Below are 26139 nucleotides of genomic sequence, written 5' to 3' on the forward strand. Positions count from 1 at the left end.
GCATGTTGATGAAGACATCAATTCAAGGTTGTCTATGTAAACCACTTAACTTTAGAGAATTTCAGACCTTTGCAGTTGTTTAATCTTGGTTATTTATTTGTAGAGGCAGCAAGACAGAAGGTAAGCTGTAGTAAGATGGATTTTTGTTTTGTTTTGTTTAGATCAAGTGCCTTTACCATTCCCACCTTCCTCTTTTGATACATAGACAGTGCTCAGTAGGACAGTGGAACAGCTGTTGTGTTTGGCTAGACATGGACAGATTACATTTCAGGAGATCTTTTATTAAAGACAACAAGCACAAAAAATTGTTTTATATTTCACAGCTTTGCTTTGATTCTCACAGTTTCCATGATGAAATGTATAAACAGTGCAAATCTCAGCAGACAGGTTATTTTCTGCAAAGGTTACTCCAGTTCTCCACAGTGTGATAGTTGTCTGAACTATATCCTGATACAGATGAGGAATCTCACCTCCTGCACAGCTTTGCTGGCTACCACAGCCTGTGGGCCAGACATATCTGTAGAAGCCATAGAAGCGGGGCTGCACAGTATCTCTCGGGTGAGCAGTAACCAAGTGTCAGCCCCTTGAAGGTGAGCAGTGCAGCTGAGCTGCTACAGAGGTGTTGTCATTACTTGTTAGAATGTATAGTAAGTCTGGGACTGCTTTTTCCTGGGTGATACTATGTCCTTTGGACAGCACAGCACTATGAGCCGTGGGACAACAGCAGTGCTCTGGCCTGATACCAAAATCCTTGCTCAGTTTTCAGAGAATGATTTAGAATGCTTCTTGTTCAGATCACTTGTTAATGCTGTTGTGCTGCCATTTCACTTTTTATTCTTCTTAAAGAATTAAGACACTGGACTAGGTCTCAGGCAAAGAACAGATCACAGTCTCATCAGGCCTGTGTAGAAGTGTTTGGGTTTTTTTCTACACTAGCAAATAGTGCAGCTTAGGAGGAATAGAGCTGTAGAGTCAGTTGTCAGTGAGGACCTGATGTTCACACTATATAAGCTTCATTACTTTAGACCAGCATTAGTCCAGTTTTGTGGCCTGTGAGCCAGCTGTGATGGATCATTTGGGTTTGCTTCATCCAGAAGCAATCTGCTCTGCCCGCTGTGCCTGCCCAGTGCCATGGACTGTAGCACAGTAGGTAAGGACAATCAGGAGTTGCATGATCCTGATCTGAACTGAATGTGGCATTAATACAAGGCAAACGTGGATAGGTAGTTGTTGCTGCATGCTGTGACCAAAGGATCATTTGTGGTTCAGTCTACAGCATTCCTAAGAAAAATGATCACCACAAGCACAATGCAGCAGTTGTGCATCTTAACCACCTCTCCAGCTCTGCTTCAGTACCTGCTGGTACATACACAGTGCAGGTCACAGTCAGTCTCCAAGCAGCTGGCTACAGGCAAAAATGATGTTACTTCTATACCTTTAAGAGTACTAGCTAGCATGTAGTAAGAATAGAAACCTCATAGCTTGGTATCTGAATATCCCTTTATCATCAGATGCTACTATGAGCCCAATGTAACTTGCAGAAGAGGTATAGGAGAATTATACTGTTTAAAAGTTTGGATTACATTTTATTGTAGAAGAAATTATAGGTAAGTTGAGGTGAAACAGCTGTCACAGGCACTGCCACAGCCTGGCCTCCATAACATACATGGCTTTGGCCAAAGGTCAGATTTGTCTCCCTTTGCTGGCTGTTAAATGAGGATGGTATCTGCTAGCTGAAGGTTGTTGGTAGTGGTAGTGTGGTAGTGTGAACACCCTTCAGGTGATTTCCTTGGCTTTGTATGTGCTGTTGTGTAGTTACTCCTCATTCTCCTTAAGAAAGAGTGAGAACATTACAGGCGCTGTACTGTAACAAAGAGCTTTATGTCAATGTGTCAGAATGTCCCATCTCTCCCAGCAGTCCATCAAATATTGCATCAATACAGTCAATACTGAAGGTGTCAAATAGAACGCGAGTGCAAATAAAATGGCTACAGAGCTGTAGCATGAAATTCTTGAACTCAGCCTTCAGTACCATAGAGTGGCTTGCAAATACATTAAAAAAAAAAATGGTTTACTTTTTTCCAAAGAAGAATTTTTCTGCAAATTGTGGTGATCCCTTGCTAGAGCCCACCTCTTCTAGACAGCTAAGGCTATGCTAAGTATGTCAAGCCTTTTTTTACTTCATATACACAATCACATTACTTCGCAAGGACATACAGCTGAAAAACACCAAACTGATTGTCAGAAGGCTTTAAACTCTCTCTTGTTGATCTAGAGTTGAAATAGTCCCTCCCAAACTGGATGCTGTATTTGGAAGCCCTGAGTTTTTAATTAAAAGTGAGCTTCTGCTTTCTGTCCCTAGGAGGGTTGCTGGCAGCAGTGTTTACCAGCTACAACCTGGTGCTAGGAAGAAAGCCTTGTCTTCAGTCTTAGCCCAGAGGGGAGAGAGGAAGAGCCAGATTCCTAGAGTCTTAGTGAGCTCTTAAGGGTTTGATCTAGATCTTTGTTTTATGCTGCCCTGCCCCATCTCTGGAAGAAACTGCATATTTCTACTCTAGGACAGATTTCATGTACTGGAATTATTCCCAGAGTTGGCACAGCTTCAGAGGGTTTTATCTTGGGTGTAGTACCCACATGCTGCTGCAAAGATCCCCAGGGAAAAGAGTCAGAAATCGACAAAAGAACAACAAAACTACAAGGTCCTCCAGGAGGCTATACCCCACTGGGATGGTTCCCCAAAAGCCAGTCATATAGGGAAATCGCTCTCTTCCTTCCCCATCTCCCGTTGGTCACCACAAAGCATCCTAGCCCTTGGTGGTTCTACAGAACTCACAACTTTCACAGTGCTCCATTTTCTTTGCTGGTGAGAGCTTTTCCTCAGCGGCATTTTCCTGTTTCTTCAAGGTCTCAGCAGAACCATGCTGGCCTACAAGCTACTCAGTTTTCACTAAAGATTCTTTTGTAATGGTATCAACTCACAGGCCAACAGCCTGTGATACTAGAAAGCTCTCTTCTCAGCATGCATGAGAGAAGACTGAGAGAACAAACCTTCATCTCCCAGAGCCCTTTAGTCACTCACAACAGCAGCTTGGTAAAACTATTTCAGCTGTACACAGAGCCCTGTGGATGAATGCAAATTCCCTTCACCCTTCTCTGTACATTTATAATATACTTTAGTACTCTTTCAGGCTTAGCCATAAACATCATTTTCAGCCCACTGACATTACTGGGATGTGGGGTGGAGCACTTCCCTCAGCAACACAGAACACTGAGGACCAAGACCAGCATTTGACACAGCACTGATGTATCCGCCTGTTTATCTACACAGCAGCTTGTTAACGTTTCTATCTACTCTGCAGGTGCAAGGTTCAGGGGGTTCTGCCTGCACAAAAGAGAAAATACCCAAGAAACCTGAGCATGCATAAACTGGTTGCTGTGGAATAATATTGGTCTTTCATTTCAAAAAGGTTGGGTCTGTTTCTACTCAGTTTGGATTGTGAATTGTCAGCAAAAAGCTGATCAAGAGCAGTGCCAAGGTTAGCTGTGAAGTTTCTTGTGGCACTGAGGAAGGTTATTAGTTGGAAAAGGAAGTTCAGTTCCAAATCAGATACTAGCTTTAACTCACAGGCCTGATCCTGCAAGCCTTCCTTCTGTAAGTGGCTGCCTTGCTTTCAGCAAGGTTGGTCCAGCCAGCAGCTCTTGCTAGCTTGGGCCAAAAGCTTTTACAGATAACTACATCTGGGCTGGGAGGGAAAGGGAAAAGACAGACATCACAGAACTAATTCATTTTCCACAAGAAAGCAGTAATAAAAATGAGATAGTAAGTGAGCCTTGCCCTTAAGGTTACTGAGTAGCTACTAAATTAAAGGAAAGGCTAGTATGTTTGGTAATAAATTGTGTCACACACTGTGGGCATCAGCAGCAGTTACTATGGACACAGCTTCCAAAAGAGACAGGCAGGAAGAGAGAGCTGGAACAAAGAAGAAACCGAGCTAAAAAGAGTTAACTGGGATTTTGAAAGATCACTGTCTAAAAACCTTATTCAGTATAGAGTCAGTAATCCTTGGTATTCCGAAATTCTGGCATGCTCCAAACCCTTCTGGTAGGCTGGGTGCCCCGTTCCACATCCTCAGAGATGGTCTTGATGTCACTGATGAATGGGGAAATCCTGGACCGAGATTTAAATGTTGTTAAGGAGAGGCTGGTTTTGTTCTTTGTGTTCCATTGCCTGGCAAGCTTCTTGGCCTCTTCCTCCTCTTTGATCTTCTCAGCAGCTTCCTGCAGGACAGAGCGGAAGAGCCGGGATACTTCCTGCACTTCTGGTTCATATTCAGCAACGAGTTGCCGGAATCTGAAAGCACAGTCAAGGCACAGCTTCGATTAAAAACAACAAATTGCAGATTGCTGCCAAGTCACTGTGCTAGGCTTGGAACTTGCACTTTCCTGCAAAATGGGTCTCCCTGAACTGAAGGGAACAACAACAGGGAGGGGCCATGAAGATATGCTCAAGGTCTCTAAAATCACAAGCAAGCCAGAGAATGTAAGGAAGCAGCGAATCACCATTTCTCATCAGCGCAAGAAATAATAGGGAGCACTAAACAAAGGTACAAGTTTGAAACAGAAGGAAGTGCTCTTTTCACACACCACCAATTAAATCAGAACTCAATGCTACCAATATCTTAAGAAACAAAATGATTAGACAAGTTTGTGGAAAATGTCCCCATCACTGCTGATTAATCTTGATTGTCTAAATGCAAATCCTTGCTTAAATAGTCCCTGAACTGCTTCTTACCAGAAGCTGAAGATAAACCAGGGAAAGTCCCACTAGACTTGCCTTGCTTCCAATTCTTATTCCCCATAGCATCACTCAGTAGCCACTAGACAAACAAAAAAATCCTGTAAAACTCTTTTTTGTTATATGCTTGTTAGTCTCTCAATATTTAAATTTCAATGAAGTGGTATTTCATCTTTCAATGGATTTCTGTAAGATAATGGACTGGCTCAGCTAATAACACCTTGGCAGCACGATCCTGTATCTAATTAGACAACTGTGAATTACTCCAGTCCCTTCTCAGCAAAGAGCTCAAAATATTTTTTCAACATTTATTAAGCTAGCTTAATATGAGAGAAGTGAAGTGCTACCACTGCTTATTTTGCAGGTGAGGAAGATGAGATGCAGAGCAGGATAGTTTTCTTAAAGTCACAGTCTGGGCCAAGGAGAGAACATACCATTCCTGACACCTTGTTGGGTGATTTGGTCCCCAGTCTGGAGAGTGTGGGATCCACTCCCAAGGCTCACACACTGGTCACATAGATATTCTAGTTGCTCCACAATAGTATGCATTTATTATAGATGGTAAAATGGCTACTCTTCTAATAAATATTCCATTCTTAACATAAAAATTTTATCTACAAGCAAACACAGAGCTAAACTAGTATTTCACTAAAATCCAGCTATTTGTACTTAATGGAAGTTAAAGTGTATAAGGTGTGTAAGCATTTTTTATATTTTTCTGCAATGAGGATGGAAAACAGTAAGATTGCATTTAAATAACCTTAGTAGAGCAGAAGCTGATATAAGATGATCTTGCCTCTTGGTTTTTTGATAAGCCCTAGAAAAGTAGCAAGGAGTTTAGTGCATTATAGAATTGCACTGCTTAATGGTGTACCAGAGGGTACCCAAGATAACGAGGACAGAAAGAAAACCAGAGATAAACCAAAAAGACTCTATACATTTGTGCCTTTTGACTCTTCCTGTGGAGGCCTACCAAAGTCACCAAGATGTCCCTTAACCAAGTCAATTGCTTCAGATAAATTCCTAATCTCCCTCCTCCAACCCTTGCCCCTCCTCACCTCCCCCCAAACATCTAAACTTTGAATATTTGACTGCAAAATGCCTCTGAGGCACTGCAGTTCACACTGGTACATAAGTACTTACACGATGGTGCTAAACTGAATTGTGCAGAGCTGTAGGAGCAAAAGACTAGGTCTTGCTGAGGGTGAGCACATAGCAGTGGCAACAGAGATTTGCTGTACATTGCAAGCATCCTTTCTGCCTTCTGAGGAGGCACTTCAGTTGCATTATCAAAGAGCCAAAAATACAGTTTTCACAATAAATAAGCTTTTCCCTTTATCCTGGTGAGAAGCACAGACAGATGAGTCCATCGAAACTCAAGTCTTCGCAACAATTATTATTATACCAGGGAAAGCACCTTCAAAGGATTTTTATTGCAGAGGGGAACTGAATGAGTCATTCCATTATTTTATCTTCATGTGTATGTTAAAGAGAGATGCTGTCATATTACATGTATCTATCAGTACATCCTCTTCTTTTGTATTGGCAACTGTGCACCCAAAAGCCCTCATCACTGCCTCCAGTTTTAGAGGCCGTATGTCGTACTGCTGGATTGTGGCTCCAGAGCATGTGTCAGGCTATTACTGTACCAGTGACTGGCTCTGGGAACAAGAGGGAAAATGGGTGGTATGACAGCAAATGTACCCCCTGAGCACAGAGTTCTAACGCTACTGCCCTATGTTGCTAATAACACTCCCAACCAGTCTAGCTGAAATAGTTTTCTAAAATCAGTGTAACTTTCTACCTTCATAGCTATCTGCCTGTTTGCACTCTCCTTAGCTAAGGCAGCAAGAATTGTTTTGTGAACTCTGCTTTTGCTGTTAAGATTTGCCTCTGACTTTTCAGGACCAACACAAAAACTACTTCATATGGATTTGAGCAGGTCTAAGCAACAAAGGAAAAGCAATCCACCAGACTGCCTGCTGGTGACCCAAAGAAAAGCCATTCTCATTCAGATGGAGAAGGGAAAGAGGGTTCTTTCCTCTCCCTCAATAGTATGAACTGACATCACCCCTTTATTAATGCCCACCTAACTTCAGTACCAGCACATATGTGTAAGGGACAGCCCATGTATGCAGTGCAAAAGTTGCACATGCCACAAACATTTCGCAGCAGAAAGGATGGAAAGGTTATCAGGGGCTGAGGTCCAGCTAAACCAGTCTGTGTGTTAGAAAAGAGGTGGTTTGCTGCAGCCACCTATGTGTAATTGAAGCCATCTTCCACAGTTATCAGTGAAAGCCAGTTGATGTGCTGGATGATCCAGCAGTCTGCTCTCTGCACAAAACAAGCAACATATAAAAACAGTAAAACCACTGGAATCAAGAAATATGGGCTTGTATCCTGGGAAACGAAACCCCACAGAAAGCTGCTCAGTGAAATTAAGCACACAAAATTGCACAAGGCTCACCTATCTTCTAGCAAAGGTTAACACCCTTACACTTTTGCATGGAATAGTTTCAAACTAGGCAACTGCACAACCGTATGTAGAAATCCCTCAACAGGATTTCCTTACACATCAGAAACGTACACCTATCTATCTTATTTGTGAAACAAATGATAATAAACCTGTAACATATTACACAAGTCACACCATCTTAGGTGTGACTGTCAACAAAACTCACCTTGAACCAGCACAGAAGGCTGGGGAGCACATACATGCACACAGAGGGATGAGCATGTTCCCCAGTCCAGGCTGTGTTTTAATCACAGTTCAAACGAAGTTGTTCTTTAAATTGTGACCCTTCCATTTCCTCATATGGCCATTAGATTTTAAGAATCTGGCTGTGCTTGGCTCGTACTGGCACTGCTTTTTTTAATGTGCTGTCAGCTGCCTGTGTTATTCTGTAGGTCCCCAGTTCAGTAGGTTTCTTAAGTACAGCCTGAACTTTAAAGACCTGTTAAATCCAATGGTAATCTGTAGATTGAAACAATATGGTTATAGTTTGGGGTATTCCTGAGTGCTTGTCTGAGCTGGGAACTCTAAGTAGATTTAGTAATTCGAAAAAAATGTGGAGTGCTTAGTGGTAGTAATTAGTTGCTGACTCCCAGATCTATATTTTGAGCAAGAATTCTGGTTATAGTGTAAAGCTACGAACAGCTTTGTTTTGAGAAGGCTACTTGACTCCCGAAGTACTATGGCATTCATACTAACTGCAAGAATCATGTCCCATCACCTCAAACATAAGCTTATAATTTTAAACAAATCCATTTCTGATTTTAGGCATTTGTTTTACATTCAAGCATACTAGGAACTCCACTTCTGCTATACACAATCCTTAGAAAATTACAGTCCTTAGCCTGTGGTAACAGATCAGCAAAATGTGGGTTTACGTTTCCATATTAGGGGTTTTTGTTTGTTTCTCTCTGGTCAGAGAAAGACAGAAACCAACTTTTGCTGAAACTGAAATAGTCCATAACTAGCTCTGATTAGAGCCAATGCTCTGAGTAAAGATGACGAAAATCAAGCATTCTGTATTAGCAAGCTACTAATCTACTCATTCATTTTGACCATGACAGTTAGGTACAAAGGGCTTAAAAAAAAAAAAAAAAAAATCACTGTCACTTCCTTCAAATTGCTCCAGGATTTAATTTTAAATATAGTCAGTGATCTCCAACTCAGTAACCTAAAGCTAAGTTACACCTAAACGCAATAGCTTTATTTGTGTAAGGTGAATCAGAGCCTCCAGATATTGATGGAAGAAGTGATGGTATTTGCAGTGTACTTGAATTCTTCCAGAATATCAAGAGACTCGAAGAAGAGTTTCTATTGACCCAAAATACAGCTTTTACATAACAGACAAACTAGATCTAAAAAACCCCTCCCACTTAAGAAGGGCTCCTTTCCAGCCTCCTCCACATCTAAAGAAACAAATTTACAGAAACTCTGCTTCTCAGTAGATGTGACTGTAGCCACAGAAAGGGCAATTTGGATTATCATTTAGATCTTTGGAGAATAAAGTGACATCTGACAACTCATACCAAAATGTTTTGTTCTCGCTTTGCCTCTGAGCTTAGAATCTCACAAAAGAAAAGATCTTGCATAAAACAAACTCTGCAGTCTTGCAAGATGCATACTACTTTTAAGAATTACATGCTTGTTGAGTACATCAAAAAGGACTTCAGCTCTTCAAATATCTAAGTTGGAAGGGGAAGGATCAAGCTTGGTATTTCCGACAGAACCAAAGGCTTCAGTAAGGTACATGCTCTGCATTTATTTCCAAATGCAAGCCTGTAGTTTTTTTTTTTTCTGGAAGTTTTTTCTAAAAGTTACTACATATTAAAAAGTCACAGAGTTTTCAAGAGGAAGTATCAGCAATGTAATGGTCTTGTGATTAAAGTACTTCACTGGAAATGTGAACATTTCAGTTGAATTCCTATTATACTCATCTTGCGCAATTTTGGGGAAGTCATTAAAATGTCCATGTTATCTCACTTTCTGAGAGGAGAATTTATCCAGTTCTGGCTGTCTTTTAGTTAGATTGGACGCTCTTCCTTTCTCTTGTACATTTTCAGCTCCTAGCATGACAAGCCCCATTCTTTTTCATTGTTTCCATGTCAGCAATGAAGATTTCTGAACCACAGGGCTCTCGGTTAGAAGGTAGAAAAGAAGAGGGGTCAACTGTTCACATTTCCAATACAAGAAGAAGGGATTATCAAATAAAACTAGTACACATTAGTTTGAGACAAGCTAAATACAGTCTTCTACAGCAAAGCTGTAGTTCAGATGTGGAACCCTGCCATGGAGTGCCACAAATACTAAAAGTTTACATGAGTTCAAAAAAGAAAAGCAAAACGCCACAATCTAAAACTACTGAAAGAAAAAGCCACATAGGGCAATTATGGACAGAAGGACCATCTCTGGCTCCAAAAGTCTTCAAGTTACAAGGCACAGTAAGTTGGAGGCTATATACAAGATACTGTAATTTTCCGTATTGTTGTATTTGCTTGCCTTGTTCTTTTTTCCTTACGCTGATGCCACTGGCTGTTATCTCACATACAGATTGTACATCAGATCAAACAGACCTTTGACTCAATCTGGTTTTTCCATTTTTGTGGCTATGACATTTCCTTCTCAATCACAGAACTGAACCAATGAAGGTTATGCAGGCCTCATTTTCTTCATGTGGCTCTGCTGACTGTGCAAACTGCATAGTATGAAACAAACAAAAACATGCCACTTCTCATATCATAGTGTAATCCAATTTATGGTAGGCTATAATAGCAATTTGTAAGAGGATTTTTAAGAGGATGGTTTTATCGTTTTTCAATTGTGCCCACATAGAGCACACCAATACTGAACAACAGTGAACAACCACTACAAGCTGCGCTGAAATTATGCATCTTGCATGATCTCAGTGTTAAAAAAAAAAAAAAGCAAAAAAGGCTGAGAAGCACCAAGTTGCATATGGCTCACCTAAATATTCTCTTCTGAAGGAGATGATGAACCCTGGGGCCTCCCAACTCCAGCAACCAAAGCCTGCTCTCATGGAATTAACCTGTTTTCCAGACAGGCCTTGCTCAGTGGCCCTGAGGATGGTGAAAATAACCCCGAACCTCAAGGGGTTTGTAGTGGCTTGTTTACAGTGTAGCTCAGTTATACAAATACAAGGCAGGTGCTGTTCCCAGCAAACTTTCACTGGAGTGAACTTGGCCACTGAACAATCCCAAATGATTCTGCCACCATGGCAACCTTTGCAAAAGCCACAGCCCTGTGTCAGCTTGCTTCCAAGGCTCAGCCCTGAGCAAGATGGGAGCTAGAGAGGTGACTTTGGCATCCTTCCCTGGCTGCCCCCACTGTAAGACAGAGGACCAGCTATTTTCAGCCCTATTATGGTTGTAGTTGAAGAGCTGTAGATTCATTTGTTCAAGGGAAAACAAGTGCCAGCATACGCAGTAAGGGATGGCAGGGTGCTGAGCACCCTGTTGTATGTGGCCTGCCAGGACTGTCTTCTTTCTAATCCCAGCTGAAGAACATGTTGGAACAGGGGAAGTGGATTATAAAGGCCCGTTCACAACTTTGCTGTGGCTAAGGTGGACTTCAGTCACTGTTCCTCACTTGCACTGTACTAAGTGAGGGGGTTTAATTTAGAAAAGCCCCCTCCCAAAGGAAGATTCACCTCTCTTCCAGTTTGGATGCTACAGCAGGCTTAGATCTATTCCTGAAGGCATTCTCACAGAAAGTTACTCAGCTGGCAGGCAGCAGTCCCATGTCTAGCACTTAAAAGGCTCAACAGCAAGTCCAAGAGGCTGTGTCTGCAGCTACACTGCAGAAGGCAGAAGCACCACCTAGCTGTTCAAGCCAACTGCATGCCCCACCTGCATCCTACTCCATGTCAAGGGTGTGAAGTGAGAACAGGGGAGAGAGCCAAGCAATCTCTTCTTTCTCTGGGAATACCTGGTTTACAGGCGGAAAAACACAATAGGACCTTTCGGCTAGTCATGACACTAGGGACAAGTGCCTCAACAGAGCTGCTTGCACAACTTAAATCAAAGAAGGAAGGCTCCAAGAGTGCATAAATACCAAAGCAGGTTTTTCAGAGGCTATGGACTCCCCATCCTCAGAGATCTACAACAACGGACAGAACAAGACCCTGAGCAACCTGATCGGACTTTGAAGTTGGCTCTATTCTGAGTAGAAGGTTGAAGCACATATCTCCAGAGGTCCCTTTAAACCCAGTTATTCTACGATTCTAGAGAATGAAGTAAAAGCCATCACAATACTGAAATACTGTTTATCAGGCAAGATTGAACTTCTCTGGCTGCTCAGGAGCACGAACTACTCAACCAAGTCTCAGAGGGAAATGGTATTTTGTAGCTTTTGGAGGAAATGATACCATGTTAAACTGACTTAAAACATGAGATTTCTCCTCTTCCACAAAGACATTGTCACAACATGACTTACGATACAGGTTGCCAATTTTTGTTCTATTAGTCTTAACAACTCTCACTCCCTCCTCACATGCCACGAAGAAGAGAGTGGGAAATGTCTGTATCATCAGATCTTTTACTGTACCTGAGTATGACAGGCCCACAGTAGGAAGGAGGTATTTTGGCACACATATCCTCCAGCTGCAGCCGTTCTCCTGGGCTGATATCATAGCTCTGCTTTGGATAGCTGACCAGCCAGCCATAGTCCACTCCAGTCTTGATCTTGCGATACTCATTCTCCCGCTCTCGCTGCTGCTTCTCTGCCTGCTTGGTCTGCCAGCTCAGCTCCATCATTAGTGTCTCGGCCACCATTTCTGTGGGGTTCCTCTGGGAAATGCGGTTTGGGGGCTCATTCCACCTGAACCAGGATGCCAGTGACATAGTGCTCTGTGTGTCTTCATTGGGAGTGGGTTGAGGGTAGGGAGGAAGAGAAAAAGAACAGTGCCATCATCAACACACCTCAGCTGAGAAGATTCTCCCCCACAACCCTCTAGTCTGTTGTTCACCTAAAAGTGCCGCTGGATTAGCCACTTAGAACTAATTGGTGCTGAGCACCTTGAGAAATCTCACCCATAGCAGCGAACCTGTGTAGAGGGTGAGACAAAGTGTGAAGAGGCACTGTTTCCCTTGAACTTCCAGTCACCATGTAATTAAAGTGATAGTCACAGTTCTTGGGTCTGAAATCAAGTTATAAGGGTACCTTGCTCCCTCCAGGTTAGGCTGGTGAAGCAATCTCCTGCCCACACAGAAGAGCTGGGGGCAGAGCTTGCCTATCTGAACCCTCATGGGAGACCATGACCTTGCGGCACCTTACATGCAAAAACTCAACACATGGAGTCAAACTATTGCTGGGAGCCATGTTCTAGCCAGAAGGGGATCCTCAGGGGAAGGAGGGCAGAGAGGTGATGTGGGCAGGTTTGCTGCTGCTGTAAGTGGTAGAGCTCCCCTGTACATAGCTAGTACTGGCAGGAGCAATTGTTGCATTAACTACAAGGTCAGCAGAAAGGTTACTGCATGCAGGAGAGGCTGCATCATCCTCTACAAGCTGAAGTTCAACTATCAGTCATGCTGGAACAGCACACCTTAGGCACTACCACCAGCACCTCAGGCTGGGCTGGGGGGAAAGCGGCAGCATACCAAGGTTTAAACTGGTATTACTTCTAAGTGAGAGGTTTCTGCTGCTGGGGAGTTATGCAGCACTTAGCAGGCAGAACAAACTGCACCAATACCTCAGTGAAAGATGGAATTAACTCCCCCCACCTATCCAATCACTTCAAGAGGACAATACATGGAACAAAGCTACTTACTATTGTATTTGTATTTAAACACAATGGAGTCCAAAGCAGGCACTAGGGACCCAAACGGGAGAAAAACAGCATCTGTTTATTCACACAACACACTTAACATGCCTTGTTGCTCCCTTCCATTAGCCCCCAGGGAGAAGGGGTGGTGCACATAATGGTTGCAGCTGGGATTACCGAAAGGCTAGTCCTGGCAGCAGCCCAATCGGGATATGGCATCAAAAGTTAACATGAGGGCAACAGATTAAAGAGCTCGATTCTGCAAGGCCTGAGCAAATTCTCACTACTGAGAGACAGAAAGACAGATATAAAAGGGAGAAGAATATTCTTTTGATTTAAGCTACTGTACCGGGGCCTAGGGCCTGTAGTCACACTGCAAGTCACCAGAAGCTAATAACTACCCAGTACTCTTGCTACAGCTGAGAGCTATGAGGTCCAGACTCCCTAGAAGAGCAATGGTCAATAGGATTCTGCCTTCAGTGCCTGGAAAACCATCACCATCTGTGGCAGGTGAGAAGGCTGCTTCAGTTGCTTTCATGCTTTTATCACTTTTTGTAGTGTAGCCTTGTTCTCTCTCAAAAATGTAAATATGTCATACCATTAACAGAAAACGCTCCAAAAGCCTGGAGAGTCAGTACAGTGTCCCAAGTCTGAAACTATTTCATGGTCTGATGCTTAGGCTTTTCTAGAATCAAGAAGTTTGCCAAACTGCATCAAAGGACTGGTTTCTCTAGTCCTGTATCCTACCTCTCCCAGCAAGCAATACCAGTTTCTTCAGAAGGAAGACATAAAAGCACTGAAAACCTTCACAGGGCACAGATCTAGCTACCTAGATGTGGAAGGCCCTAGGTACTCTTCTGAGACTGTATGAACATTAACACCTTTTCTAGTTTACAGTGCTTATACATCAGTGTAGTGACAGTTTTCACCCTGGAGTATCAGCTATCATCATCCTTATGACAGCAACCGTAGTCAGCAGCTGCTGGAAGTAATCCTGCTCCTATCCCATTTCTGTGCTCTGTAGGAGGAGGAGCAGCAGGTCCTTTCATTTGCTTCCATCGCCAGGGTGACTCCAGCTAACAGCTCCCAAATCACCACACAGTGCTCTGGAGGCCTTCTGCTGACTTCCTTCCCCAAGACACGTGAATGAACGCAGGCTGGAGCTGATGTACTGACAGCTTCAACTCCATAATCCCACTGTCCTCACATGTACCTGGATCTTGCTACATGGTGGCCTCCACTCACCGTTACACATTATTAAGGATGAAGATCCTTAAAAATTAAGACATTTTCCTCAGTCTTATCACCCTTTATGTATTGCATAGGTGAGCCCTGCTAGCAAAAGTGAGCAGCAGAACAGACCACAAGCTGTTGTAAATTATGTCTACTGTTTCTTTTCAGCTTATGTGACAACAGCAATTTTTCATAAGATTTTACTGGTACCTGACCAATTAAGGTATCATTATTATTTCCATTTGCACCTTCATCTGATGAAGCTGAGCATGCCCTTCTGTATTTTACCAGCAAAGGGTTAGCTTACTTTACACTTATTCTAGCTATGACCTGGCCTCATGTTGGTTTAACTCTGCTGACTTCAGTGGCATTAGAGATAAATCAGTATAATGCAGTATAACTGTGAGGCTGAGGAATGTCATTCCAGTTATTTCTAGCTCACCAGCTGTTTCATTATAAGAGGAGAATTTAGTGGTCGGAACTAGGAAAGAAAGCAATGAGACATGGGCTCTAATTTGATCTGCCCTGGCTTTCACATGGTCCTGGGCTGTTCTTACTTGCCTTCATGTTTGTATCTCACAGGTCTCCCTTGAAGCAAGTAGTTGTGCATGAGGAGAGCCTTTTAACCTAGTACTAGTATTGCAGAGGAAAATCAGAAAAATTTTTTTATTACCGTGTTTGAGCAAGGCCTGCTGAACCTGAGCTTTGCCCTGTCCCAGAGCTTTCATAAAGCACTGCTAACAGGCAGATTTGCTTTTGATATGAGAACATGGATACCACTGATTCTGAGTGGGGCTTCAGCTTGTCTCCCGTACATTACTTGAAAAATCTGCTTCCACGTAAGGGTCTAACCCAAGCAAAGCACCTCACCTGCAGTTTAAATAGCCTGCTCTGAAATGAAGGAAAATCCCATGCAAGCATTTCATACACAATGGCAGCTTGTGCTGGCTGTTCCTAAGGGAGTCTTGTTTGTATGAGATTGTTTTCTTCCCCATCTCTCATCCATCATCTCCTCCTTTTGAGAGCTGGAAACTGGCCAACTGTATCTAGCAGGCTTGACAAGCCACCAGTATTCCCACTACTGGTCTTTGCAGCTGGCAGAAGATAACTGTGGGCTCCATTAATTGTAGCTGCTGTTTTTAATTTAAAGTTCACATGCAGGCTAATCATTAAATGACTCAAAATGGCTTTCCTATTAGGAAAGACTCAAAGGACTGTTGGCAGAATGTGGGCAACTAAAGGAAGGCAAAAGTTTCAGCCTGACCTTCTTATTGGGGAAAAGGACAAATCTACACTTTGCAAGCATTCATGTTAAAATTATTAAAAGAAGAAACACTGCCCCATCTGAATACAGATCTTTATATTGTACAATTAGTCCATTTTCTGGTTCCTTCTGAGAGGCTATCCTGGGAGCTGACATAATCCTGTTGATGAACTACTCTGGTGTTATTCAAGCAAAGTTTCAGAGCGGTTTATGTAAGTTCCACTCCAGAAACAGATCTATGTTTCGAGACTTTTGCCTCCTTGACCCTAGACCTTTGTCTAGAAGACAAACCTTCCCCTCACACTATTGATTGCAAGTCTGACAAGCCACCTCACAGAGTTTTACACATGCATTTACTTTAGCTATGTCTGGAATACGTCACTTTCTCACACAGCCTCTGAGGGGTTTCTTCAATTTTTAGTGATTGTTAGAGTTAAGTCCCTCTGAGACTTTTTCATGTATAAAAGTTTCCAGTTAGGTTTATTTCTAAGGAAGCTTTTTGCCACTCTCCAAATCTCATTTTTGTTCTCCATGTTGTCAGTAATTCCTGCATTTTTCTTCTCATATACTGTACAGCTTTCCCCATTCTCTTCTCACACACGTTCTGTACAATTTCATCTCATCTCCCACTTTTTTACCTTCTCCCGTATTTTCCCATGCAATTTCCTCTTCTTGCTCTAGAGCAAGTTTGACAAGTCTCCTGTGGTTTGCTTTTGCCTCCACAGTCTGTCAGTCCTGGGGTACTACTGACAACCCTTAGTGACTCTCAGTAGTCCTAGGGGTATGGTAGTTGTGTCAGAGCAGAAGGAGAAAAGTCTTAAGGGGCTGGACAAGTAGGAGCCTAATCCGAAGTCTAGTGATGCCAAAGGAGATGTTGTCACTCAGCTGGCTATAGATAGTCTCCCAGGAAATCCACTGTCATCCAGGCAAAGCATACCAACAAACTAGACTGAGAAGCTGGGAAATGCCTTCCCTCCCTTCTTGTGGGTGGGAGCTCCTTACTACTGCAGTCAGAGAGCAAAGACAAAATCTGTTCACGCAAGATACCCACTCAACCTTTTTCCACACGTGTCAGATCAGAGGGTGACAAACAAGGAAAATAATTTCTAAAAACTGGGACAAGCTCCATCCCCAAATTATGCTCATAATTGTACTTTTAAAAAGACATACAGTCATGGTGTGAAACTGTGGAGCATATTCATTTTCTTTTTTTTAATTTGCGTCTTTAGTGAAGTTTGGATCACACTATACAGAAAAGTTCAGTGTCCTTCACATAGCAAAGGGTATCTAGTATCTCCTCGAACTGAAAATCATAGGTAGATTAAAGCTGGTTGGGCTACACCCATCTCTGAAGTCTGTATGTGCTAACTGATGCAACATTTAACCAGCTTCTCAGGCAGAATTTGTGGTCATGGCTACGCTGCTAGCTATACCATGAAGTAACATTAAGTAGCAACAGCATAATAGATTCTATTCTATTCCTCCTGTGATCAAGATATTTTAAACAAAGAATCTTAGCAAGTTCTAATTAAGAAACTGCTACCAACACCATCTCAATTTTATTTATATAGTCCACCATATCTTTCTAAAAGAATCCCAGCTGTCCATTCTCCGCTGCTTCTCTGCAGTTACTTACCATTATCCTCTCCATACAGAGACTTTTAACTTACCAGGGCCCAAAGAATCCTACTTCCTATCTGTCTGGAATCTCCCTTCTTGTTTAGTGACACGGAGGCTTACAGTGTTTACAGCTACTTGCCATGCGATTGTAATCTCAGTGGAAATTATTATAACCTCAGCCTGAGAGCCAACATCTATCTCCCAAAGTTGCTACGAGGCAATTAATGCTGAAAAAGCAGTAGATAGAGCTTTTCAATCAAGAAAGTAAAAGCAATGCAAATATCACTATATTAATAGAGCAGCATTCCTCATTCTGACCTGCAGAATAAAGAGAGCGTGCTCCTAAGGACACTTGGGATTTGCTTATAGACCACAGCAGAGAACCCATGTTTTGCTTTACAAGCATATTGACTCTCTTGTGATGGACGCAGGCTATTTCTGGACAAAAAAAAATCACAGTGGTTAAAGCATAAGCAGAGACATGACCTTGTTACAAGTAGCAAGGAGTTTTAAATAACAGAAGTATAGGGGATCAAGCCAACACTTTAAATGCAACATTATTTATTGTCAAGTCTTCATGGCTGCAGGTGTTTAAGGACAGCAAAAAGAGCATCACAGCAGTGTTTAAGAGCAAGCTAACTGTGACAGGGCACTGTGGCACGCAGCAGGACCCTGCATGCCAGCTAATGCCTGTCTGCCCCTAGCAGGGCAGTGCTCTTGGTCCCATCAGCCTGCCACAGGCTGACAGCTCCCGCTGGTGTCCGAGGCGGCTGCTGAATGACAAGCACTCTCAAAAATGTGCAAGAAGCATGCTGCTGTTTGGCATACTGTCTAATTTCCATATTAGTTTTTCTCTGACAGACTCTGCATTCTCAGCATTTTAGAAATGGGCTGCCTTTTTATCTGGTGTAATTGCCACAGAGAATTACAAGTCACTTAAGCCATTTGTGAATGTGCACGACTGTAAAAATCACTGCTAGGAAGCATAACAGAAGGACAGTTAGAGCATATCACAAGGTGCTGCAAGACTAAAGAGAAACAAAATTGGTACCATTTCTACCAAAAGAAAGCTGGAGTGGCCTTCTGAAAATACCACAACAGTTATGGCACACATGGGTACGTCACATTTTCTACAGCTAGTAGCCCTCAAAAGATTTTTGTAAGGAAACCCTTTAAAATTGAGAACACACCAAAAATACTGCTCTTACCTCCCCAGAATTTGTGTAGTTTGTAATACATTCTTAGAGCTTCAGTCTTTTAGGAAACAAGTCTATCTGGTGCATTTTACATCTGCACTTTGATTGCAGAGGAATAAAGAAACAAGAATTTAGCATGAACTGTGCTCCAGGTTCAGGTATGAATGAGAAAGGTGTTTTTCAATCAGCAGTCAAAACATGAAGAGAGGAGGTAGCTGATCTAACCGGTACAGCCTCATGATCTTCAGCAGAGCTGCACTAATATAAAACAGATTTGCCTCACTGAAATAAATAAAAGAGCTGTGTTGATTAACTCCAGATGAAAATCCAGTCTACAGATCTTAAAGAAAAAGTGAAGGAAGGGCCCAATAGCCTAAAGCTCTGCTGATGGCTGGGACTCTCTACCGAAGATAATCTTCATGTTATCTGCAGAAGCGAAAGGGTGGGTGTTACTCAAATCTGCTTATGAAGCAGACTAGCATTTTACAGTTCGTCTGCTTATCAAACCAAATGAGTTCCATCTGCTGAGAAACAGGACTATTTTCATGCCAAATTCCCACTTGTGCTTTAAACAGTATTTTCTAATAGCAACAATAAAAACACTCAATCATATAAAACTTATACTGGACTGTTACCTAAACCTACTGAATCCAGGAAGTTAAAACATACTGATTTACTCTGTTTGCCTAACTTGTTATTAAAGCTCCCATATTTTGCTCAGATATGACTATCTTGCTATGGTGGGTCAAACATACCTTCAATTCTATATCCTACTTTGATCTCTGCAGACCATGAATTCAGGTTTCCAGTCAGGACAGGGGGATCTAAAGTATTCTTCAGCATTCGCTCAGCCATGTAAATGGGAGTTCAGAAAGTAACACAGACATGTAGCTTTCCTGTTATTAAAACTGCTCTAACCACAAAAAAATATTGCTGCAATAAAGCAGCAATAGCATCTGATGGAAGGCTGCTCCAGCACAGAAGGCTTTCAAAAGTAAAACTCAGAGAGATCCCCAGCTCATCTTTCTCTATTTTACTGTCATTGTAATTACACAACATTATTAAAGGGGTAGTAATGTCACAAACTGGAGTTTCTAATACTGTCATTCACAGCAGACACATCTATAGAATTTTATAAAGTAAGCACTTGAAGTTCAAAAGCATATTTCACCTGTTGTCGGGTCCACTGACTTTTTTTTTATTCATATGTTGTGGTGTGGATCAGACTAAGTGCTGCAAAAATGGGTGGGTGAAATGTGCATTTTCTACCCAGATTGAGGACTGATTCCGCTGTGAAAGCAGGAGTAACTCATTGCATGATAAGGTGAGAATGCATTTTAACTGATGCCTGTACATTTCTATTCAGTACTGAACATTGTTTACAGTATCTATGAGAAGGAATATTTACTGGAGATCCCCAAAATATCACTCTGTCTCAGTTCACTGCAGAACTATTAACCTATGTGGGAGTTTTCCCTGCATTGGATAATACCAGGACCAGTGTTAAAGTTTGGTCCTTGTGACAGGAGTTCCTTAAAAATACACATAGTTTTAAAATCAGCACCCAAAAGAAGAATGCTACATTTACAGTATGAAAACTTAAGCCTCTCTTTGTAGAGATCGCATATAGCACAGGGAGCAACCAGGAGAACTCTGGGGAAGCTCATGCTTTTCTTCCTGCAATAGCTGTATGACCCACCGATGGCCCATCCACAGACAGCACTCAGACAAGTGGCAAAGAACGCTGTCGGGACAGATTTTAATTAATGTGTTAGCATTAAGAGATGTATAGTGTAGTCTCTTTGCAGTTACACTGCCTTAACTCCAAAGCTATCTGACCTCAGTGGTAGCATGCTGATCTTACTACACATTGGACTTCGGCACTGAAGCCACTTAGTAGAGCAGGTGTCTAATCCGAGAGACCCTAAACAAGAGTAGCGTACAGGGCAGCATAAACCATGCTTTTCCCCTCATCCGCCTGTTCTTTACATAGCCAATTACCCAGTGCTAATCCACGCAGGCAGCCCCACCGTGCCGTGCCGGAGCCCAGCCTGGGAGAGCTGTCGGAGTACCCCCGGCCCCCTTCCTTGCCCACCCAGCCCGGCTCACCTTTGGGAGCAGCGCTCCTGCTGCTCGTGTGGACAGATGGAGCCAGAGTGAGCCAAGAGGGTACCAGAGAGAGGACGTGGTGTGAAGTCAAGCCCTCTGAACTGGTATGGAAGCCTTAAACCCTCCTCGGGGTATGGATTAGCCCTGGTGACGAGGGATGACAGCTGGGCTTACAGCAGCGCTGCTGAGCTACGGGGGCTTGGTCCGCTGCCTCTGGAAGATACAGCTACTGTCGGGAAGCGGACACTTCTCGACTTAGGCAGACTTTGGCACCTGTTTAAAAATCCCTCCAAAACCTGAGAACTTCGTGGGTTTTTCTAATCTGCAGCTGAGCCGGCACTTTGACGAAATGCACACAATTCACCGGTTCGGGATTTTGTAAAGCCGCTAAAGCAGGGTCGCTGTTTGACTCCCGTTGCCCCGCGCCTCCGCCCCCCGGCCGTCGCCCACCCCGGCTCCGCGCCTAACGGTTCCAACGGTCCCAACGGCTCTAACGGCTCTGTCCCGCGCGGGGCGGGCAGCACGCGGCCGCCGCCGCCGCCGCCGCCTCACAGGAGCCTCTCGGGCCGGGCAGCGACAACCACACCGGCGGCAAACGCAGAAACTGCCCGGAGGGCCGCCCTGCGGGGAAACCCCAACCCCGGGACACGCAGCGCTCCGCTCGGCGCCTCCTTCGTCCCGCCGGGCGCCACACGGCACCCCGCCCGCCCGCCGGCAGGGTCCCCTCCTCCTTACCGCGGCCGCCCGCTCCCGTCCCGCCGCCGACGCTGAGGCGAGCGGCCGCGCCGGGGCAGCGCCGCCTCAACACCGCCCCTTCGCCCAAGTTGAGCGGAGCCGCCGCTGCCCGCCCGCTTCAGGCGCTCCCGCCGCCGGCAGCCGCTGTTGCCATAGCGACCACGCTAAACCGCTTTGGCCCAGGGGCGGCGCGCTCGGGCCCGGGCCGGCGTCGACCCTCCCCGCCGCGGGGGCCTACCTCTATACATTAAATTTGCACTGGTAAATAACGGCGCCGCAAATTGATCTATTTAATTTATTTATTGCCGGGGCGGGGGGGGTCAGTAATAGCTACAGCTGTCCAAGTGGCTTCTGTCACACAAGTCACACGGGTTTCACTGCGTTTGGAGGGATGAAGGAGGACAAAGCATCGGCACAGGAGCTGGAAGGGCATGGCAGGGACTACGAGGATGAGGAAGGACAGCTGTGCTGTTGCGAAGGTTGAGGACAGGCCATGTAGCGCTTCACCTGGGAAATAAGCACGTTACGAACAGGTGTTCAGGCATTAGGAGCTGCGAGGGAAGTGCCTGGATTTTGGGAATCCTGAGAGGTGACTTTATTTAGTAAGAGGACAGTGAGGAGAATTGTATTTAGTAAGGGGTCAGTGAGATAAAAAGGAGTTAAAACTGGCCTGGAGACCACCTGAGAGATGGGAGATCACATGGGTGGTCATGGAGCAGCCCCCCACACCATGTGGGGCACCTTCTGTCAGGGGACAGGACCTCTGCGAGCTCCTGGCTCCTCACCCTGCCTCTTCCCGTAGCGCAAAAATGTGCAGAGATGTCCCCAGTGTCACTGGCCAAACCCCCACCAAATTAGAGGAGAGTCGAGCTGCGCCGGAGGGTCACAGAGCTACAGGCTCAGTCAAGGCAGGCACACAGACTGGTGCCACCGCTCCTGGACATGTGAAACCTGAGGGTGTGTGTCAAGTTCGCCAAGTCCCTGCTGAAAAGCCTACATAAATTAGGGCTCACATCTGACACCTTGTTATTTATGCTGTACTTACACAGCCGAAGGACTGTGGCGTTTCAGACCACGTAAGTCTGTACAGCATATGCATAAATGAAAGCAGAGGGAAGGAGGAACCTACATTTCAAAACAGACCAGCTAAACAATTACAGGTTAAAAGATGCCCAGTGCAGTGTAAATTAAAATGTATGAGGAGGGTTTTTTTTAATGTCTAGTTTATTATTAGATCAAATAACACAACCAGACTAACAAAGAGATTAGAAGCATTTTCTGCTCTAATTATTTGTGGAGGATTATGTGTCTGTCCTGAGCTTCAACTCCAGCCCAGCACACATCCCAGTTTGCAGAGGTTTATAACATTCAGGGTATGCTCTGCTTGACACAGGATTGTTGAGTTTTAATTAAAAGTCATCCATTAAAATTTATTTTTGAAGTCATCAACTCTGCCTAACACAGAACAAACCCCATCTTGAAAATACTTAGGTACCAGGTAAATGAGTTGTTATATTTGCAATGCAGTGAATTTTCTGGGAAATTCCTGCCATGAATCAGAGACATTGATGACTGGGGAGTATCTTCAGGAGCATTTCTTTGTAGACATATAAGCTTCACAATGGAAAAATCATTCATCTCTCCTCTACCTTATTTAGCAGTTGAAACCAAGGATTCTTCTACTGTTGTAGTGATATGACTTACCTGATCAGTCAGCACTTGGCTCATCAGTTGCTTAGTAGCAGCACTCTGGTAACATAGATGGAGTAAAGCTTTATTCAGCAGCACATTTTCCAGGACGCGCCACGACAATCAAATTTCACCATAATTGTAACTTGTAGTGCTGTCCATTTGGGACTGCTGTTTTTCATGATTTATCACATGCTGCCCTGGCTCACCTGAGCACATTACTAACACCACAGCTGCAGCCCCTGTGATGTTTATCTGCAGAGCCTTTGTGTTTCAGTGTCAAAGTCATAGATCTCTGACACTGGCACTAAAGATGGACTTCTTCAATCAGTAGCAATCATGCTGCCGCTGTCTTCTGTGTGGGTCCCACCACAAGCAAATAATCTCATTTAATCACTGACAAAAATAAAATACAATGTGGTAGGGTTATAGTGGGCCTGCTGTTTTTTGGCTAAGTTGGTGAAGTGTGTCAATGAATATAATGGGACTCACAGAGGGAACGTTGCATTTTTCGTAGGCTTAAAACCTTGCTTAGAAAAGTGCCACTTTCAGAGCTATTTGTCCTACTTTTATAGCTCTTGTTTTCCCTCAGCAAAGCAGTTTTTCATTCACTGGAAAGATCATCTTCCTGCTGTTTACTTCAAATCCCACCCACACAGATGTGCACTATGAGCAAAAAAGAGAAAGTTCATTCAGTCTTTAACAGCAGTTTCCAGCCTTTTCATAGCTGAGGCTCATTTGAGAAAATCTGACAATGTTACCATGTCTTTCCTAGCAAATATCTCTTTCCCACCTCACTGTGGGACTGCCCCTTTCTCCTTCCACGTGCTATTGCTGGGTCATGGGCACAGGGCTGTGCCCAGCAAGGCTTAAATGCTTGGGTTTGATGCCTCAGCTGCTGTGGGTGTGGTCTCGCCCAAGAGGTATGTCATCAGGGACCACCGATCCAGAAGGTTAGAAAGAGTCAACTCAGAAAATAGTATCCTAGGTCAGTAAAAGAGGTAGGTACTTGCATATTGTGTTCCCTAGCACAGCTGGATGAAGAACATGGTATACAGGTCTTTCTCAGGAAAATCTCTTGGCTAGGACTAATGCAGAAAGGGTTGTACTTCATCGTGGACTTTTGTCTTGGATAAACATACCATAATGTTCTTACAAGGGAAGCGAACAGCCTTTCTCCTTGCATCTTATACAAGTTCCTGAGTGAGAGGCCTGTTACTATATCTGAGTAGGCTCCAATTTTGGTTTTTTCGTCTCCTGCCCTCTTTTAGGAGAACATGGCAGTTGCTATGGTTTACTAAAACCTAGAGATCCTGAAGCCATAGAAAATCATGGGGTGCTACAATGCCAGCAATGGAAAAGATTGCTTAAAAGAAACATTAACTAAAGGAAGACATTCAAGGAAAGAAAATTAGGCAGAATTAGTGACTTCAGATAAAAGATTTGTATCATGGCCAAATATTTATTGTGGATGAGCCCCTAAGCTAAACATTTCAAAGGGCTCTTGGAAAGCAATAGAAATTTCCTTCACTGTAGGGAGGTGGTGTAAGCACTATACCCCTAACCTTGGTGGCACTAGGAGTGAAAAACTACAAATCTTTCTCCTTTGCTGCATGCATTGCCCACTCAGTGCAGTCAGCTTTAACTGCTTATTCCTTCTGGTATACTGTAGTCAGTGGAGAGAGGCTGGATTTACACTGGTCCTTGTGTGCTTCAGAGCATCCTTAACCCTGATGCAGTGGGTGCAGTTAGCTATGGCCCTCAAAACCACTTACACTTGTGGAGATTATCCAGAGCACAATAACCCAATAACGATCCAGCCATGACATAACCCCTTCTCTCTGAAACACCCTGTAAGCTGGGGATTCAGGGTGTGCACCATAGCAGCTGGCAGAAACACTGGTAGCTTTACCTCTCTGCAGAGGTCACCTGCACCAGCAATTTTAAAAATATTGTTGCTTCCTTGTCGCCTCTTTGTTCACCATTACAAAGAGTCACTTAACAGAAATGCAGTGGTCTGTTTAATTGCTGATTATCTTAACTGAACAACTTAACTGAGCAGATATTAGTTCATGTTTTTAGCTCTATGCGTGAAAACAGTAAAGTGTCATGAAATATCCAGCCAAAAAACAGATGTAGAAAGGCAAGCTGAGCAGCAAAAATTACAACACAGATGGTCATGATAAATTAATTGAAGACACTAGGCTGCAGGGGGGGAGATGCAAAAAAATGCCATGGAGCCTAAAAGTAGACAGATGTCAAAAATATCTGTGATTATGCGCTTAATTGCACACTCTGTGATTGCTTGATTCCTAATGTACACTATTAACAAACAATATTATCCAAAGGACATTATCAAGGTTGCTGGCTTTTAAAATGACCACCTCTCAAAAGCTGATACAGACCATAATGTCACCTCTACAGGGGTAATAATTTTTTAAGCACAGACCTTCATTTTGTGATGAAAATTCCTCTAGTACTAGAAACAAAACTGCTTTCACAGCATATTTGCAGGCAGTTTGCCTCTGTCTTACCCAAATATCTGTTATTTTCTCTTATATTGTTTCATGCAAATCTAACTAACAGCGACTGACAGATCATCATTAGTCCCAGTGGGCTTCAAATTGTTTGTTCTCTTTCATCCAAAAGTGAATTTTGTACTGTCCAAAATTTAGTACAGCAGGAATTTTGCCATTAAATTCAACATGACCAAGACTTTGTTCATAGTCTGAGATTGTTCCAAAGTCTACTGAAATCAATGGAGGAGTTTGAACTGATTTGGGAGGGAATTTAAAAAGGCGGGGGGACAGGGAAGATGATAATGCTGTCGTTTCTTTTAATACAAATACAGAACGTATAGCGAATCTAGTTGTTGCTCCACACAGTGCATAACCTAGTTATATCACTGAAACTTTATGGTATGTATTGTGCAAGAAATACCATCTTTATCAGATACATCCTCTTCAGGAGAGATCAGCAGGAGGAAAGACGACAAGGATATCTATGAAACTGCTTTGGGGATTTGAGACTGGAAGGCACAACAGCAGGAAGATCCTCTGGAGGCAAGAATTGAAAACTCAAACAAGTCCCACTGAGATCACACAATTTGTGTAGTGACTTCCAAAGAAATTTGTGACAACTCTTCCCGCTCTGAGGCAGGCAGAGTTCTGGAAGATGCCTGTATCCTCGGTGGGTCTAACAGATGCTTCT

The 26139-nt window shown here is 43.5% G+C and overlaps 1 protein-coding gene across 3 annotated transcripts; it reads right to left on the reverse strand.

Moving 5' to 3' along the window:
• Positions 1-77: 77 nt before the first annotated feature.
• On the reverse strand, positions 78-21295 carry RD3 (RD3 regulator of GUCY2D). Of its 3 annotated transcripts, XM_065630878.1 has the most exons (4): positions 21241-21285; positions 20506-20718; positions 11868-12177; positions 78-4351 (listed from the first exon to the last, which is right to left on the reverse strand). In XM_065630878.1, exons 3-4 carry the CDS (start codon positions 12161-12163, stop codon positions 4054-4056), a joined length of 594 nt encoding a protein of 197 aa, XP_065486950.1. In that variant the 5' UTR covers positions 12164-12177; positions 20506-20718; positions 21241-21285; the 3' UTR covers positions 78-4053. The 3 variants fall into 3 exon arrangements, with proteins under 3 accessions (XP_065486950.1, XP_065486951.1, XP_065486949.1); XM_065630879.1 differs by lacking the exon at positions 20506-20718 and having other exon boundaries at positions 21241-21295; XM_065630877.1 differs by lacking the exon at positions 21241-21285 and having other exon boundaries at positions 20506-21163.
• Positions 21296-26139: the final 4844 nt, after the last annotated feature.

The sequence above is a fragment of the Caloenas nicobarica genome, chromosome 3 (assembly GCF_036013445.1).
Source record: "Caloenas nicobarica isolate bCalNic1 chromosome 3, bCalNic1.hap1, whole genome shotgun sequence".
Taxonomy (NCBI): Eukaryota; Metazoa; Chordata; class Aves; order Columbiformes; family Columbidae; genus Caloenas; species Caloenas nicobarica.

Excerpts from the sequence above, each read along its gene's own strand:
- RD3 (XM_065630879.1), bottom strand. The coding sequence starts at position 12,163 with ATGTCACTGGCATCCTGGTTCAGGTGGAATGAGCCCCCAAACCGCATT. Across the intron at positions 4,352-11,867 it reads TGTGGGCCTGTCATACTCAG|ATTCCGGCAACTCGTTGCTG; the intron begins GTACAGTAAAAG and ends CTGTGCTTTCAG.